Genomic DNA, 16748 nt, shown 5'->3' with positions numbered 1-16748 from the left:
CACGAAGTACGCTATAGAATAATCACACGAAGACTCTCAATCATCTCGAATGATCATAAAAAACTAAATAGTCGCTGCTCTTCTCTTTGGTTAGTGTATACTTAAACAACTTTTAATTTAGTCGATTTTATAAGAGTCACTTGATCCTATAAATTAGTCATGAAAGAATGAAATTTTTGAATGGTCATACTATTTTGTTTAAGAGCATTGATGTCACTCTCTTATTAATATTGTTTTATAAAATGATTTAATTGAAATGCACGGATAGTGTAAAGATATTTTGTTAATTAGACATATATTAACTTATATTAACTGATAAATATAATTATTGATCAAAGTGAAAAACTTCAAATTAATAACCTCTTATATTTCAAACTCTTTTACACATGTTGTTACATTTTTTTTTATCTATGGTGTGAGCTTAACATCCTCTTTTCTTTTAATATATTTTAATTACATAGTTATAATCATAATTTGAACATTAATAAATTAAAAGAAAATCATTTTTTTTCATTGACCATTGGTATGTTTCTATGAAATCAAAACACAAACAAACTCAAAGTGTGCAAAGAGACCAAAAAGAACTTCTATAAAAAAAATGAGAGAAACACAAAACATACAAATTGATGCGACGAAATCAATTTGAATGAGAAAGAAAACAATGATAAAAGTGTGTTATCTGTAATTCGCAAGTAAATGAATGAAAATTCGCAACTCTTTCCGCAATGAACACCTTTGTTGTACAAAATGTTCACTCACTCTCACTATTATCAAATTCACCACTTTCTGTAACTCCTTCCTTGTTTCATCACCACCTTCGTTTTTCTATTCTTCCCAATCGCAAACCAATAACCAGAAGCGCCCTCAACTTCAACATGGCTCAATCTGCAAAAACCCTAGGTGATTATTCTATTCAACTCTTCTGCAAATAAAATTCGATAAACTCAAGAAACTTAACATATACCTTCTTCAGGTTTTGAGCAAAAGAGAGTCGTAATACCCAATAAGCACGGTGAAAAACTAGTTGGCATATTGCATGATTCTGGAACGAAACAGATTGTTATCTTGTGCCACGGTTTTCGATCCTCTAAAGTTTGTTTGTTTTTCAACTTATTCAGCTATAATCCCTTTGTATTTGTACCTAATTGTTTTCAATTTCATAGCTAAGGGTTTTTTTTTTATATTCAGGAATCCAATACCATAGTGAACCTTGCTGCTGCATTGGAAAAAGCTGGAATCAGTTCTTTCCGCTTTGACTTTTCCGGAAATGGGTAAGTGATGAGCTCTATAGCACCACCTCTAAAAAAAATCTATAAATATGCGTGTCAGTGTCGTGTCCGAAATCGACATCGGCACTTGTGATTACGTTTCATTTATTCGTTTTTTTTTTCAAATCATTACTGGTGCAGTGATGTATCAGTGTCGTGTTTCCGGTATCTTAGTGTCGTGCCATTTTTAGACACAATGAAAATGTCTATTTAGCGTTATCAGAAATGCCATTTTGAATCACAATAGCATATTCAGACAAATATAATTTTTGAGCTTTAATTAAATTTAGAAATCAAAACATGAAATAGCAAAAGTGAACTGTTTCTTAGATATTATAAATTGTGTGGCAGTTCTTCAAATTTACAGTGTTATTTATTTGTAGTTGTACTAAAGTTTATGTTATCTTTTCTTGATCATTGTCTTGCTTCTTGCTATTGTGCCTTAATTAAGTTCTCGGTTTTTTATTCATAGGGAAAGTGATGGCTCGTTTCAGTACGGTTACTACTGGAGAGAGGCTGATGATTTACATGCTGTGACTCAACATTTCCATGGATTAAACCGTCTGGTGACTGCAATTGTTGGGCATAGTAAAGGTATATCAGCTTGATAGCCTTGTCTGAGTATTCCTGCCAACAAGAGAAGTTTAAGACAAATATTTAAAGATTTCATTTTCGGTATTGTTGCTGATTTTCAATCGTTTATGTAATATGCTCTATTATATCAAATTATAAAAGTTGTCCTTGTCAAAGTAATTTCAGGTTTGTTGGCTAGTAAAGATAAGAAACATTGAATGATGATGCAACAGTGTTGCTAAATAGCAGCCAGCTATAGGGCTGTTGCATTGTGAAATATGAACAAACCGGTATTGTACCGCAGTATGCTATTTAGTACAAAATATTGTGAAATAAATAACGGCTACAGCAGCACTATGGCACTGATGCATAGCAAAATATGAACAAACTGCTATTTTCGGTGATCTGCAATTGACATCACTGTTTATTAGCTTATGTTTTTGAGCTACTTAGCAAAAACCTGATACAAAGGAACTTAGTGAGTATTTTCATTTTAGTAGTGTCAAGAATTAGTTTACACAAACATATTGACATTTTAGAATTGGCTGTTATATTTATTAACTAGGTATTTTATGTTGGAATATGTAAGATTGATTAAATCACCATGCTCCTACACTATGTGGGTGACTCGGTGGCCATTTTCTTTTCATTTGTAATCGGTGAAACATGACTTATTAGCGCATTTTTTTCCTCTCGCATTATGTTTTTCAAGCCTGAATGTATAATAACTGAACTATTATAAAGTGTATCGATATCATGATGTAGGTGCTGGAGTGGTGCTTCTCTATGCTTCAAAATATAATGACATCAAAACAGTCGTCAATATCTCTGGACGCTATGATCTGAAGGCGGGAATTGAAGAACGCCTCGGAAAAAATTATATGGAGAGAATTAAGGAGGACGGTTTCATTGACGTGAAGAGGCCAGGTAACTTATCTTTTAATCGGGGACATAAGTTTCAACTCGTCTTAGTGAGGGAGCACGAACCAACAATTGGGTTTGAAACTTGAAACTAGAGAAAGCCACCATAGATGATCGGGTACATTAGTCATGCATGACATGGCATTCTCCACTTCTATAAGCATGCTTATTTTATTATTATACAATCATTACTATTGCAGGAAGTTCCGATTACCGTGTGACTCTGGAAAGTTTGCTGGATCGCTTAGATACAAACATGCACGAAGCATGCCTTCAGATTGATACAAAATGCAGGTGAGAAAAAAATATTGTCTAGTCTCTTTTGCCTCTTTTCACAACTTTTTTTTCTGAGAAAGTTTATATGCAGAATTTGTGGAGGTCTTTTAAAGAAGTGTTTATATGATAATTGTAGGGTCCTTACAGTTCATGGTTCTTCAGACACAGTTATATCTGTTGAAGATGCATTTCAGTTTGCTCAGATTCTACCAAACCATACATTACATATCATAGAAGGAGCTGATCATTCATACACTAATCACCAAAACGAGCTAGCTTCGGTTGTTGTCAACTTCATAAAATAAAAGTAACCTTGCACTGGAATAGGAATACTTAGGTAAGTGTCCCTGCTAGCAGCAGTTTATAGACTTATTTTTGTTTGACATCGGTTTTCAGAATGATATAACTGTGACAGGTCTTGCAGTTCCGAATCATTTGAAGTTGCTACCTGCGACAAATTCTCACAGATACGCCGATGTTCTGCAACATTTTGAACTCTTCTATTTTTTACTCATAAAATTAGTGAATTTTGCTTTGTACGAACTTGCTGTGATAATCCATTGGTAAACAAAGCATGTGCTCCTATTGTACACTTGTTTCTAATACAGTGGCTAGTTTACAAAATAGATACAATAAACATACATCCTAGTTTTCTTAATATCTATAGTGCAAGTGTTTATAACAAAAAGGATAAAGAGAGCATCATGTCTCAAATATAAATAAAATTTAGTTTAAAATGTGATATATTTGATTTAATTTAAGTCAAATAGATAAGCCATTGTTTATACTTGAGACCAAATGAGGTAAATTTTTCGATTTAACTTTTACCTGCCAAGGGACAATGTCAAGGTTAGTGAAGACATGCTCAATGAGGAGGGAATCACATTCGAGCCACAAGTGGCTTCAACGTCTCATAAATTTGGTATGTTTGTGATTTTCTAGATTTTTGAAAAATTCAGAAGTTTATATCAGATTGACCAATAAAAAAACGAAGATAGTACTATCAAATTTAATCATATTTAATAAATTTTCTTACTAATTTAATCATACTCAAGAAAATCAAACACAATAAAAATGTTTTTTTGCCAAATTAGAATTAAATCAAGTGTACTTATATTTTAATTTTAAACAGCATAATATTCATTCAAATAAAAAAGGATGGGGCATTTGAATGGTACATGTTCAAATTTGACAAATGTGAGTTAGTTTTGTTATGTAAAAGGAGCGCATCAAATAAGATACTCTTAAATTTTGTTTGATATATTTTTTTTAAGGTTGTTAATTTATAAATATTACCAATTTATTTATATTAATATATAAATATAAATTTTAATTGAACTTTTTTTAAATTATTAATTTATAAATATTAGAATTTAAAATAAGTTCCCTCAAACATAACCTTAATTCTTTAATATAGATAGTAATATTACAAGAATTACTCCAAATCTTATCAATTATTTTCATTAATATAACGGATATCTTTCTATATAAATAATTAATTAAAACCGTTAAATTAATAAAAATCAAAGACCCAAATTTAAAGTAAATCTTTAAACTTTCTCTTAGAGTAAAAATATTCCTCTTAATTATAACCTCCTACTTAAAACTAACATTTCATATAGCACTACTATATATGGCATCAAATAAATAAATAACACTGCTATTAATAAATAGTCCTTTAATTAAAGGCAGATGGGTTTAATTTTGTTTCATTTATTGCTAAATCATAAACAATAGTTATGAAACAAAATTAGGCTTAAGTTTCTCGATCATTCATTGCTAAATCATAAACATACACAAGCACATCTCTCTGGCACAAACTTAGATTGATAATCCACCTGATCGAAATATTTCTTTGGTTGATTAATATTCTGTTTAATCAACAAAGTGCAGAGAGAAATATTTCAGAATCATGATTCCATATGATATATCCATGTGGCTCCATCAATCAAACTGCACATAACATGGAATTTTGCCGAATCAGTTGCGGCATCAGATGTCATTTGATATTCATCCATGAATAACGTTTACATCGTAAAAATTGTTAATCTTGCCTCACTAATATTGGAAACAAGGCTATGATATCTAAAATTAACTAATGCTTACAAAGCCAGAAAATATTCAGTTATGCTCCTCCAGCGGTATCCATATCTGTAACTCCATCAACTCCTTTGAAGACAACACGCAATTTTCTCAAACATGAAGTTCTTTGGTCATTCTTGCTTGTCATACCATTCACGTGCACAATGTCTTTGGGCAATTTACCCATGAGGTTAAAAAGAGATAGAGAGAGGTTCGATCTAGTCATTTCTTCCAATACAGGTGGAGCTTGCATATACAGATTCTTCCCTCTATGTGTAACACTAGCTTTAGACAATTGCAATTTGGGATGTTCTTCTAGAAGATCCATGAACTGCACAAGTTTGATAATTGATTAAAAACACACATCAGAAGGAAATATAATAAAGAGGCGCTGATGACTTGAGTTGCTTGAAAACTGTAATGGAAGACATTTCACTCTGTTGAAAAATACATATCATAAGCATAACAAAATGCAAAGTACCAATTTCGCTGTTTAGAGTCAAGATGCAAACAACTTCATAGGTGGCAATCATTCAAAATAAAACAAATATTCAATGAAATAAAAAGGACCATTAAAGCAAGAATTTGAAACAGGAACTATGCTCCGAGGATTAGAGGGAATATCTCCCTAAACTACATTAGGGAAACATGTTATAGAATGTCAAGGGTTTGCACCTCTAAAACCCAAAGACACCGATTATCTCATGAAATTTCTCATGAACTTGGCTACTATGTACTAACTAAATGTGTAGGGTTATCTAACAAAGCCTCCCAAGCTAGTTTGCAATTTGAATTCATATCCGTTTCATGTGCCTTGTGCCTGTCTCTTGTGTTACAAATTACAATGATGTCTTTTCAACACAAATCTCCCTCTATATTCCTCCACAAGATTCACTTGCTTCACGCCCAAGAGTAAATTTATAGGGGGTTGTGCATCATTGGTTTAAACTTTTGTACTACAGCAACTCTGAAATCAACCCAAGATGTGGGAACTCCCACATATGGCTATATGAACCAAGAGCTATTACCTCCGTAACCATCATTACCACTGGCAAACACTCCTATGTTTATGTCCCCAGAGTCAGGTATGGTTTCCCATTCTCTATAGATATTCTCCTTTTGTGTGGCTAACCCCAGAAGCACTGATTTGGTTCCTCATTCCTGGGAAATGTCGCATAAATACTTCCAAAACATCATCCATCTTCTTCAACAATTATTTCAACATTATCGGCTATCCCTTTTGGCTTGGATCTATCCTCTTCAAACCCCTATTAATCTCTTCCCTCTTGAATTTGACCATTTTCAGACTGCTGTAGCCAACATTACCGGCTATCCCTTTTGGCTTGGATCTATCCTCTTCAAACCCCTACTCTCCAACCATTGTTACAATAATAGAAAGGCTTAAAATAGTTGGAATCATTTAGATCAGTTAGTTAGTCAGAAAAAACATTTTCTCAATAAAATTTGAACCTACTCCAAACACTTGCATTAGTATCTATGTCACAAGATAAGTCTAGATAAACTCTTCCAAATGCCTCATAATAGGTCAAGCTCAAGTTATAGAACACATGGAGAGCGCGCGCGCAGCCATTTGTTTGCTATTACTGAAGAGCGTAAATCAGGGACAATTACACAGCTATTGCCATTAAAGTTGGCCAGAATATCTTTTATATTGTTAATAGATGATGTATGCATACTCTTCTTCGTACTTATCTACAACACAGCCTACCTCTTTAATAATCTCAGAACAACTAATCCTATCTAACGCCAACTCCTTCAACTTACAGTCCTAACAACTACCTATTCAGCATCCTATCCATTCCTTGTACAACCATCAACAACAAAAAGGAAAGGGAAGGGGGTTGAACAAAGACTCAATGAAACATTCAAGATTTGACACAGTTCTATGTCTCCCCAAACAGTGTTTTTGAATTCTACCCAAGAATAAAGGGCCAAAGGTGTTGAATTCAAAACAATTTTAAATGCAACACAACAGCTAATGAAGACAAGCAAAGAGCTGGAAAATGTTGAAAGTAAATAGGAATTTGTAGTTATTTTAAGGTTAGTGAGGCTTTAAATTATAAATAGGTAGCTAGCAACGAAACAATATGAAATATGATTTCAAATTTTCAATATGATGTATCAGAAATGTTTGAACCTCCTAAAGACAGAATAGATATCTGATGCACTCCTAACTAGTAAAACGAATTTGACGAGTCACTGATTGAAATTTTACCTTTTGCAATGTGATTGAAGGGTCCAGTTCAAGACGTATACCAGGACCACACACAAGGCAGTCTCTGTCCCTTTCAAATTCTGTCACCTTAGTGTGGAGGCCTTCTGAACCATTATACCTACACGAGGTGTGAACTAATTAATAATACTTATAGGTCAATAGCCAAATACAACAAAATATAAAAGATACAGAACAAACGTTAAATAGTTTGACAAAGTTTTGCTGCACTCTGTTGCAATTTTCAATGTTTCCAGTGCACATGCAGCTGATATAATTGCATTTGTTGAAGCTATAGCTGGTATGATGTTCTTCACAACACCCTATTAAAACAATTAATTCCTTAGAAAAAAGAAAAATGTATTTGATTATCAAGGGAAAACAACAGGTGGCACAAACATTGAACAAACTTTATAAATTCATCATTTTACATCAAACAAAAAAATGGAATTTTGCCTAGGAGAACTAGCATCCCAAATCATCTATTTACCTGGGTGAAAGAATAAGTAACTCCAGGAATGCCAAAAAGCTCGGCCCTTTTGACAGCCTATAAAATGTAAATAGTGAAAATTGTAGCTGATTGATGGGCCAAAAATGTATTTTGAAGAGTAAAGAAACTCATTATGAAATAGAAGTTACCTCGTCATAGACCCATTTCATATTCTTGGGGTTATCAGGGTCAAAAGGAACTCCACGATGAACCTATACATCAGACATTGTTTAAAAGAAATGCATCGTAACAAAATAAAACAAAAGATGAATAATCATTTACCTCGTCCCATTTAATTAAGTGAGCGTATTCAATACAGTGGGCAGCAGTTCTCGGGGTTTCTGCCAGTGTACATAAGGGAAACTTCACTTGAGGTGGAAAAAGCCATATGGTACACTCAAAGCACGGTGTGATCCCTGGCATTATAACCCTGGCATGGCCCTTGAAACCTTCAGTCCCGCCATCCACCATAGGTTTGATGGTCTCTTCCCGTGGATTGTCATCAGAATCATACTCTAGATATATCAGTCAAAATAAATGAAACTAAAATTAGCACAAACAGCCTGCAATGCAGAAAACCTCAGGATATGATGAAAATGAAAAATAACATACTAGGTCCGATAATATAACATCCACGAATGTACTTGTGTAGAGTTAAAAATATTTATGCCAAATGACCGGGAAGAAACAATACTATAATGCAGTTGTATAACTATTCATACAATGTAAAAACAACCAATACATGATAACACACGTAATTGAAACAAAACCACATTTCCTCAAAACAATAAATCAAAGGAACCATATAAAGGCAAGTATTAACAAGAGTAAACTATAGGGATAAAACACAGACCTAGAAAACTACAAGCAACATTATTGATGTAGCTCCGAGCCTCAATAGAATCAAGACCAAGTGCAATGATACTAAAATCATTATAAAACTCAATATCCTTATCCTCAATCCTGCAAAAATGTGGCACAATATCCACCCCACTAATTCTTTCCATTACACGCTTGGCAGCTACCTCAGCTTTCGGTTTCCCAACATCCTCAAGTCTACAAAACAAACCAAAAATTGCAGAAATGAAACACTCACATATCACAAAAACAAGAAACAAAGCAAAAAGGGTTTACCTAAACAAAAATTGGCGATTAAGATTAGTAACTTCTATACGATCCATATCAATAACCTCAAGGTTTCGAAAACCAGTTAAGGCTAAATCTTTCAACAATTCGCAACCTAACCCACCTGCCCCAACCACCAACACTTTCGCGAAAGCTTGAAGATCATCTCTCAACTACAACAACAACAACAATAACAACAGAGCCAGAATCGTGAAATTTACATGATAAAAACCTAAAACAAAACCCTATGAGTGAAGAAAGTACCTCAGCGCCAGGTTCAAACCTTGGACCAACGAGATTGCCGGGTCTGAGAAGGAGCTTATCGAGGTCCCTTGATCGACTGGGTTGTTGAACCTGCACTGAGGTATCTGCCATGGAAAGTGTAGTTTGAGTTGTGAAATTCAAAACCCCGAAAAAGGAAGATGAACGAACCAAAAAGGGTTGCTTGATTTATACGCTCGTTTTTACACCTGAGATTATTTTTCTATTGCAAAGTTTTTTTCTTTTTTTACTAATTAGTTTTTGTAAAATAATACTAGTATGATTTTGCTCATAAGCTAGGGAGTAATTGATATGATTAGTTTTGCAGTGTAGAACATGGTAAATAGATCCATTCAAAAGAAAAAGCATGGCAAAGAGAAAAAATATTATTAATATTACTTTTATAAAATAAAATTTTATATATATATATATATATATATATATATATATATATATATATATATATATATATATATATATAATATTTTTAAAAAAATAATATATAGGAAATTATTATAGTGACTTTATCATGTAAATTCAGTGGGATAAAATTTTGTGAATAAAAAATTTCAATGTTATCTAAAAGAGAATAATTTATATTTGTTTCTACAGAATTTTTACCCAATACGATTTTGGTATATAATGGATATTTAGGAGTGGTGAAATATTAAATGAAATTATCATAATCAAAAGTTTTACGAGCATATTCATGCTCATTCACAAGTATTTTCTTTTATGTATATTAGAGATGTAAAATGAGTATTTCACTTTCTCCTATCTTAAGTCCGTTAAAAAAGACAGAGCAAGCAAGTCCGTCAAAGGAAATTGGATTTAAAATTTTAGCTCGTTCCGTCAAGGTGACGGGTTAGCGGCCGACGAGTTTGTCCACCTATTTTTTATTTTTTTAATAGATTAATAGACTTACTTTTACATCTCAATTAGTTTTTTCACTTATTTTCCAAAATAGTCTTTTATAAAGCATTTTTTTAACAAATTTTATTTTACAAAACATTACGTATATTCACAAATAAAGGTATAAAATAAAATTATCAAAAATTGAAATTACTATAATTAACTAAAATGACAACTAAAAGTTTAAAACCATCAAGAAGTTTCACTTAAAATAGAATCATCAACAAGAATTTCAAAACTATAGTTAAGCTATTAACCTTCAACCAACCAAAATAAATATTTTGAGTGTTTGATAACTAAGTTGGCGGGTCAACCCACCCCTTTTTTGGCAGGCTTAAGATGGGACGGGCTGAACGGGTTGGCGAGCACAAAATTCTAACTCAACCCGCCATTTTTTGGCGGGTGTGTGGATCCCGACCCGTTTTTGTACCCCTGTATCTATGTAAAAGACATGCAGCGGGTATGTTTGAATTGATGGAATAAAACAGAGTATAGCAGAATGAAACATGATGGAATGGAATGGAGTAAAGCGGAATGGGACATAGATTTCATTATGTTGTTTGTGTATTTTTTTTTATAGTTTGATAGAATGAAATCAAACAAATTAGTTCATTCCGTTACATACACCCCAAATTGGATGGAATGAAAATCGAATAATTTGATAGAATGGATTTCATCATGTTTCATTCCGCTCCATCAGTTATTTACAAATCCAAATAATAGAATCTCAATATTTGTCACTATATTTCATCATATACCAACAATCCAAACATACCCAATGAAAATTATTAATGAAATATAGTTTGAACATCTAGTTTGAAGCTTCAATGAAACTATCTTTGAATTAGAGAAAGTTTGATAAACAAGCATATAGTCACATTATATCCAAAGTTTGTACCATGAGAATTGCCAATGGATAAAATTTCATACACCAATTCAACATAGAGAGGGTTAAAGACGGATTTGGATCCTTGTATACCTTTCCTAGCATGTTTCTTTCATGCACTGATATCAATCATTGATCTATCTTTTGGTTTGTCTTCTTTGTACTCTTATTTTCTTTTTATCACAATTAACCAATGGATTAGGAAAAGGAGAAAGCAATTAACAAACAGAGCATGAGAGGATCTAAATATGCTAGAGACGCCAAAATCATTAGCAAAAAATTCCATAAAAAAGCACTAAAGTCTCTATAAATACTTGCATAGATGAAAGGGTAAAAAAGTTCTTTGGATGCATCATAAATGTTGCATTTGAACTAATATTTTGGAGGAGGAGTCAAAACAACTTGAGTGATAATAGGAGTAGCTGGAGTATGAAAATTAACGGGAAATTTTTTATAATTTGAATTCTTGAATAGAAGAATGTATATCTCCTTTAGACAAGCTTGTAGATAGGAAGACATCTTGCTTAATTTGGTTCAACACTACGGCCAAATCACTTTGAGCATCGTAAAATCACATTGTGTTCTTGTAAAACCAAATATACCAAATAATTTTAGTAACTATTGACAATATTAAATCCTTAAGTTATGGCCTCCAATTTTCATTCATTATAAAAATAAGATTATGCATCGAAGTGAGGTGCAATGGACTCTCAAGAACAATTGAGAACCAATTCTAAATGTTCAAATTAAAAGGTCATTCTAAAATAATATGGTGAGTATATTCAAAAGCATTTGTGTAATAGCTAAAATAAGACACCATAGTGAAACACCTCTCTTTGAGATTATCATTAGTAAGCAAGGCATTGTGAATATTTTTCAAATTATCAAGGTTTTGCCATGAGGAATCGCATTAGACCAAATTTTATTTTTCCATCCAACAAGTTGATTAGGATTAACACTAACAACATAAGCATATTTAAAAGAGAGATCTCTAAAGATAGAGTGATTCTAAACGAAATGATCTTTATCAAAAGTGAGAGAAATGATACATTCATTGATTGATTATATTGATGAGAGCGGACTAGGAAGTGATTAGCCAATAAGGAAAAACACATGAATCATTGTGAATAAAATCAAAAACCTTGGCAGACAAACTAACTTAAAAATAGCTTGCATGTGGTATTTTGGATCAAACTCTAGTCTCGACAAGGAAAGTTTCCTGGTTTGACTGGGGTGTGTATGTTGTAGATGAAGTCAGTTTAAGCATGCAGTAGTCGAAGATGTGCATGATGTAGTCGAAGTCAAGTTGAGCATGCATATGACTTAAGTTAGTTATGTACATTATTATGTAATAGTTATGTATGTCATGTATGGGTGTTATTAATATACATGTCATATATATACTAGGAATTAATATATAGGTTGTACTCTAATGTGATAGAGAAAAGAGGTTAAGTTGTTATTCACTTGTAATCTGTAAACCCTAATTTGGAGAAAATGAATAGAAAAATTTGTTATAACCAACTATGTCTTCTTCTCTCTCTTCTCTCTCTTTGCAACTGAACTGTTTTCTTTTGTTTGTTCAAGAAAAATTATCTTTCTCACATGATTACTTCATTCATGGTACGGCGGTTGTCATAACAAACTGGTGCGGTGAGCATGGAATAAGATGTCATCAACGAAGTATGAGATTAAGAAATTCACTGGAGTGAATGATTTCAGTTTATGATGCTTGAATATGTAAGCTTTTTTGGTTCGACTTGGCTTGTTAGAAGAATTGAAAGGATCAGAGAAGATGGATGTTGCCCTAATGGAAGAGGATAAGATGACGATGATGGAGAAAGCCCACAGCCTTGGTGAAAAGGTTTTGAGGCATGTTTCAAAGGAGAAAACTGCAGCGGGTGTGTGGAGCAAACTCGAGGGTTTTTATATGACAAAATTTTTTGTCAATCGTCTCTACCTGAAGAAAGCTTTGTATTCATTCAAGATCAGTGAAGACAAAGTCTTGGCTGCGCAACTGGATATGTTCAACAAGTTGATTATTGATCTTGAGAATATCGATGTTAATATTAATGATGAAGATCAAGTGTTGCTACTATTGTATGCTTTACCAAGATCTCGTTTTAACTTCAAAGAAATTATCTTGTATGTAAAAGAGTCCTTGATCTTTGAAGAATTTCAATCAGCCTTGTACTCAAAGGACTTGAACGAAAGAAAAAAGAAAAAGTCATCATCTTTTGGAGAAGGTTTTCCCGTTAAAGAAAAGTTCTCAAAGAAAGATGGTAAGTATGAGAAAAAGGAGGATAAAGTTCTATAGAGCTCTTATGGTGGTAATGCTCATACTATTAGGTGCTACCAATGTAATAAGGAAGGTCGTACAAGAAAGGTGTTCCTTGAACGTATGAATAATCATGGTGGTAAGGATAATAGTAATGCAACCATTATGCAAGATGATATGAATCATTTGATGTCCTGGTTGTTTCAAGCAACAACTCTAACAAGGAGTAAATTATAGATTCAGGTTGTACTTGACACATGACTGCAAATAAAGACGTGTTTGAGGAATTATATGATCAAGATGGTGAACCAGTGTTTATGGGAAACAATAGAGCCTGCAAGATTGCAGGAATTGGATCTGCCAGATTCAAACTCCATGATGAGTCAATAAGGTTATTTATTGATGTCAGGTATGTACCTGATCTTAAGAGAAATTTGATTCCTCTTGGTGAATTTGACAAGAAAGAATATGTTTTCAATGAAGAACATGGTATCCTAAAAGTCATGAAAGGGTCGAAGGAAGTCTTGAGAAGTAGAAAGAAGCGAGGCTTGTATACCCTTAAGGTCGAGGTTGTAAGTGGTTCTACTGGTATTACATCTACAAAACTTGTGTAGAAGACTGAGTTATGGCAGACGAGATTGGGTCATGTAAATAAAAAGGGTATGGTCGAACTGGGGAAACAAAACATGCTAGTTGGGAACAAGGTCGAAAAGCTGGAGTTCTATGAACCTTGTGTGTTTGGTAAAGCCTGCATAGTGAAGTTCAACAAAGGAAAACAAAGAAAATATGGATCCCTTTATTACATTCAGGTTGGTCTTTAGGGGCCTGCAATAAATCCTTCATACTCAGAGGCAAGTTATTTTTATCCATAGTTGATGACTATTCCAGAAAGTTATTGACATGCACTCGGAAAACTAAGGATGAAACTTTTGAGAATTTAAAAAGTTAGCAGACTCTGGTCGAAAATCAAACTGGCAGAAAGGTCAGGAGGTCGAGAACTGATAATGGCCTTGAGTTCTACAATGAAGCTTTTGACAAGTATTGTTTTATATCAACTATAGTAAGGCACAAGAATGTAGCAGGTACTCCTCAGCAAAATGGAATGTCTAAAGATTCAATCAAACTATCCTGGAATGGATTTGATGCATGTTGGTTAATTCAGGATTGAAGAAAGTGTTTTGAGCTGAGGTTGTTGTGACTGCAACATACCTGATAAATAGGTGTCCCTGACTACCTTAGGGATGAATACACTTGAAGAAGTCTGGTCGGGACATCCACATAATCTTGACAGACTTAGAGTATTTAGCTATCTAGCTTATGCTCACATTAGGTAAAACAAACTCGAACCTAGAGCTTTGAGATGCATGTTCCCTGGGTATCCCGAAGGAGTTAAATCTTATAGGTTGCGGTGCCTAGAACCAGGTCATAGAAGGTATATCATAAGTCGTGATGTAGTTTTCAATGAAGCAAAAATGGCGTTCAAGAAAAGTGATGACGTTGGTCGACATGCAAATATCTTTGAAGAAGAGATGGAACAAGAAGAGATCCTTGTTGAGGTCGAGCATAATGATATTAAATTGCATAACCCATATGAAGTCAAGAAGAAGCACAAGTTGCTGATGAAAATAAAGAGACTGATAACGACTATTTGCTGGTAAGAGACAGGCCGAGAAGAGTCATCAAGCCACCTCAGAGACTTGGTTATGCAGACTCATGGCTTTTACCTTAATATTGTAACACCCCAAAATTTGCCCTCCTCGTTCATGCATTCATTTTTTAGGTCATTTAGTATTTCATATTGCATTTCATCATGTCAATCAGGATTAGCTCCGAGAAGCTCGAACATCATCCAAGACGTTGTGTGGATCCTATCCGGGTGATCAGTCAACACAAGGGAAATACTTGAGTTATCTCCAACAGGTTCAAACAGGGCCTATTCACCATGCAAAACGCCAAGCTTGAAGGAGCAAAAAGTAGAGCTTGAACTGTCATGCTCGCTAGGCGAGCATAGTGGTTCGCTTAGCGAAAGGATCTGTCATGCTCGCTAGGCGAGCAGATCCTTCGCTAGGCGAAAAGCGCGTTTTCAGAATCACAGCAGAGTCATGGACTTGGGCCTGTTTCATTTTAGCCCACCAAGCCACCAATCTCAGTCTATAAATACTGGAGTTTCAGAAGAACAAAACCCTGGGAGAAAAAAGAGGAAAAAGGGAGAAAAGGAGAGAGAAAAATGTGACCTATGAACTAATCTGCAGCAACCTTCGGACAGCTCTGAAAAGTTCACTCAGACTCACACACTTTTCTCACCTCATCTCACGCAAAGCCTAACATTACTCAGCCGTGCCATTCGATTCTAAACGACCTTTCCGATCAGGTTTTCCCATATTCCCGTTACTTTTATGCTCTTAATTTGGATTATCTGAATGTATGAGGTAACGACAGGTTTTGCCCACGGGTTTAGATGTGCATGAATATATGAAACAATACCTTGAATGTTTGGTTATTTCGTTTTCTGAGATGGATACCATAGGGTTTGGGTTACCGGGATCGGGATGTTATCAATGAAGAATCCAAAACCCGCAGGCCTTCGCTAGGCGAGCCTGCAGCGAAGCCTCGCTAAGCCTTCGCTAGGCGAGGCAGTAGCGAGTATGGCAACAACTGATTTTTTCTGTTTTGCTCTAACCGGTTTTGTGTTCACCAGGGCATTGTTTTCTCTTGATTTCATCTTGTTTGTCTAACCTGTTTGTTGAGTTTTTGTGAGGGTTCACATGACTCTTGCAGAGATGGCTTGCGTGGTTTTCCACTTTATTTGTGGGATACCACCGGGAGGTTCATTCCGATTACCTATACTGACTGGCTTTCTTTGATGGTGTTAGCTTGGAAGGATCTCTGGGTTTCTTGTTTCCTTAATTGCTATTACTTCGGATCTTTATCTGTGTGGTAATTTTACATCTTTCCCGCATTTTACCGCTTTCTTAGCTGGAAGACCTCAATAGGAGGCAATGTTTTTGTGTGTTTACTTTATGCAGGTTCCTTCGTCCAGGACTCCTTTTGCATGAGCGTTCCTAAAACGCAAACCAACTCATTGATTTTTCTTCTCCTAAACACACGTTTACTCCTTCTACTACAGGCAAGTAAGTCTCCAAAGGTCGAGCATCCGGTAGATTGCGTAGTAACGTCGTTCACCCCAAAACACAACCCTTAACCCGTAGTTAGCCGAACTACGGCTTGCTCTGATTCTCATTCCAGATGAGATACGTAGGCATAAGACACGATGTCTTAGCGAGCACACATCCCCTAAACCCATATGTCAGCCGAGCTACGAAGACTCTGATTCTCATATTCATATGAGATACGTATGCAGTGGATGCGACATCCGTGCGAGTCATTTTCTTTTGACCCTTTTTAGTAAATAGCACATTAGATAAACCCACACCCTTTAAACA

General features: G+C 34.5%; 2 protein-coding genes across 4 annotated transcripts; one reads left to right on the top strand and one right to left on the bottom strand.

The window, feature by feature from the left end:
• The first annotated feature begins 520 nt into the window (after window positions 1-520).
• On the top strand, window positions 521-3696 carry LOC127138396 (uncharacterized). Of its 2 annotated transcripts, none has more exons than XM_051064834.1 (8): window positions 521-900; window positions 974-1092; window positions 1189-1271; window positions 1741-1862; window positions 2607-2768; window positions 2963-3056; window positions 3175-3375; window positions 3463-3696. In XM_051064834.1, the coding sequence occupies exons 1-7, from the start codon at window positions 726-728 to the stop codon at window positions 3341-3343; spliced, it is 924 nt and encodes a 307-aa protein (XP_050920791.1). In that variant the 5' UTR covers window positions 521-725; the 3' UTR covers window positions 3344-3375; window positions 3463-3696. The 2 variants fall into 2 exon arrangements, with proteins under 2 accessions (XP_050920791.1, XP_050920789.1); XM_051064832.1 differs by having other exon boundaries at window positions 3454-3696.
• Window positions 3697-4701: 1005 nt separating this feature from the next.
• On the bottom strand, window positions 4702-9538 carry LOC127138395 (NEDD8-activating enzyme E1 catalytic subunit). 2 transcript variants are annotated; one of them, XM_051064831.1, is made up of 10 exons: window positions 9233-9538; window positions 8978-9141; window positions 8697-8899; window positions 8126-8358; window positions 7993-8055; window positions 7844-7900; window positions 7555-7676; window positions 7357-7474; window positions 5145-5451; window positions 4702-4991 (listed from the first exon to the last, which is right to left on the bottom strand). In XM_051064831.1, exons 1-9 carry the CDS (start codon window positions 9341-9343, stop codon window positions 5164-5166), a joined length of 1359 nt encoding a protein of 452 aa, XP_050920788.1. In that variant the 5' UTR covers window positions 9344-9538; the 3' UTR covers window positions 4702-4991; window positions 5145-5163. The 2 variants fall into 2 exon arrangements, with proteins under 2 accessions (XP_050920788.1, XP_050920787.1); XM_051064830.1 differs by lacking the exon at window positions 4702-4991 and having other exon boundaries at window positions 4999-5451.
• Window positions 9539-16748: the final 7210 nt, after the last annotated feature.

Source organism: Lathyrus oleraceus, chromosome 4 (genome assembly GCF_024323335.1).
Source record: "Lathyrus oleraceus cultivar Zhongwan6 chromosome 4, CAAS_Psat_ZW6_1.0, whole genome shotgun sequence".
Lineage (NCBI taxonomy): Eukaryota > Viridiplantae > Streptophyta > Magnoliopsida > Fabales > Fabaceae > Lathyrus > Lathyrus oleraceus.
The sequence above is the reverse complement of the archived record's forward strand: the minus strand, read 5'-3'. Positions and strand labels throughout refer to the sequence as shown.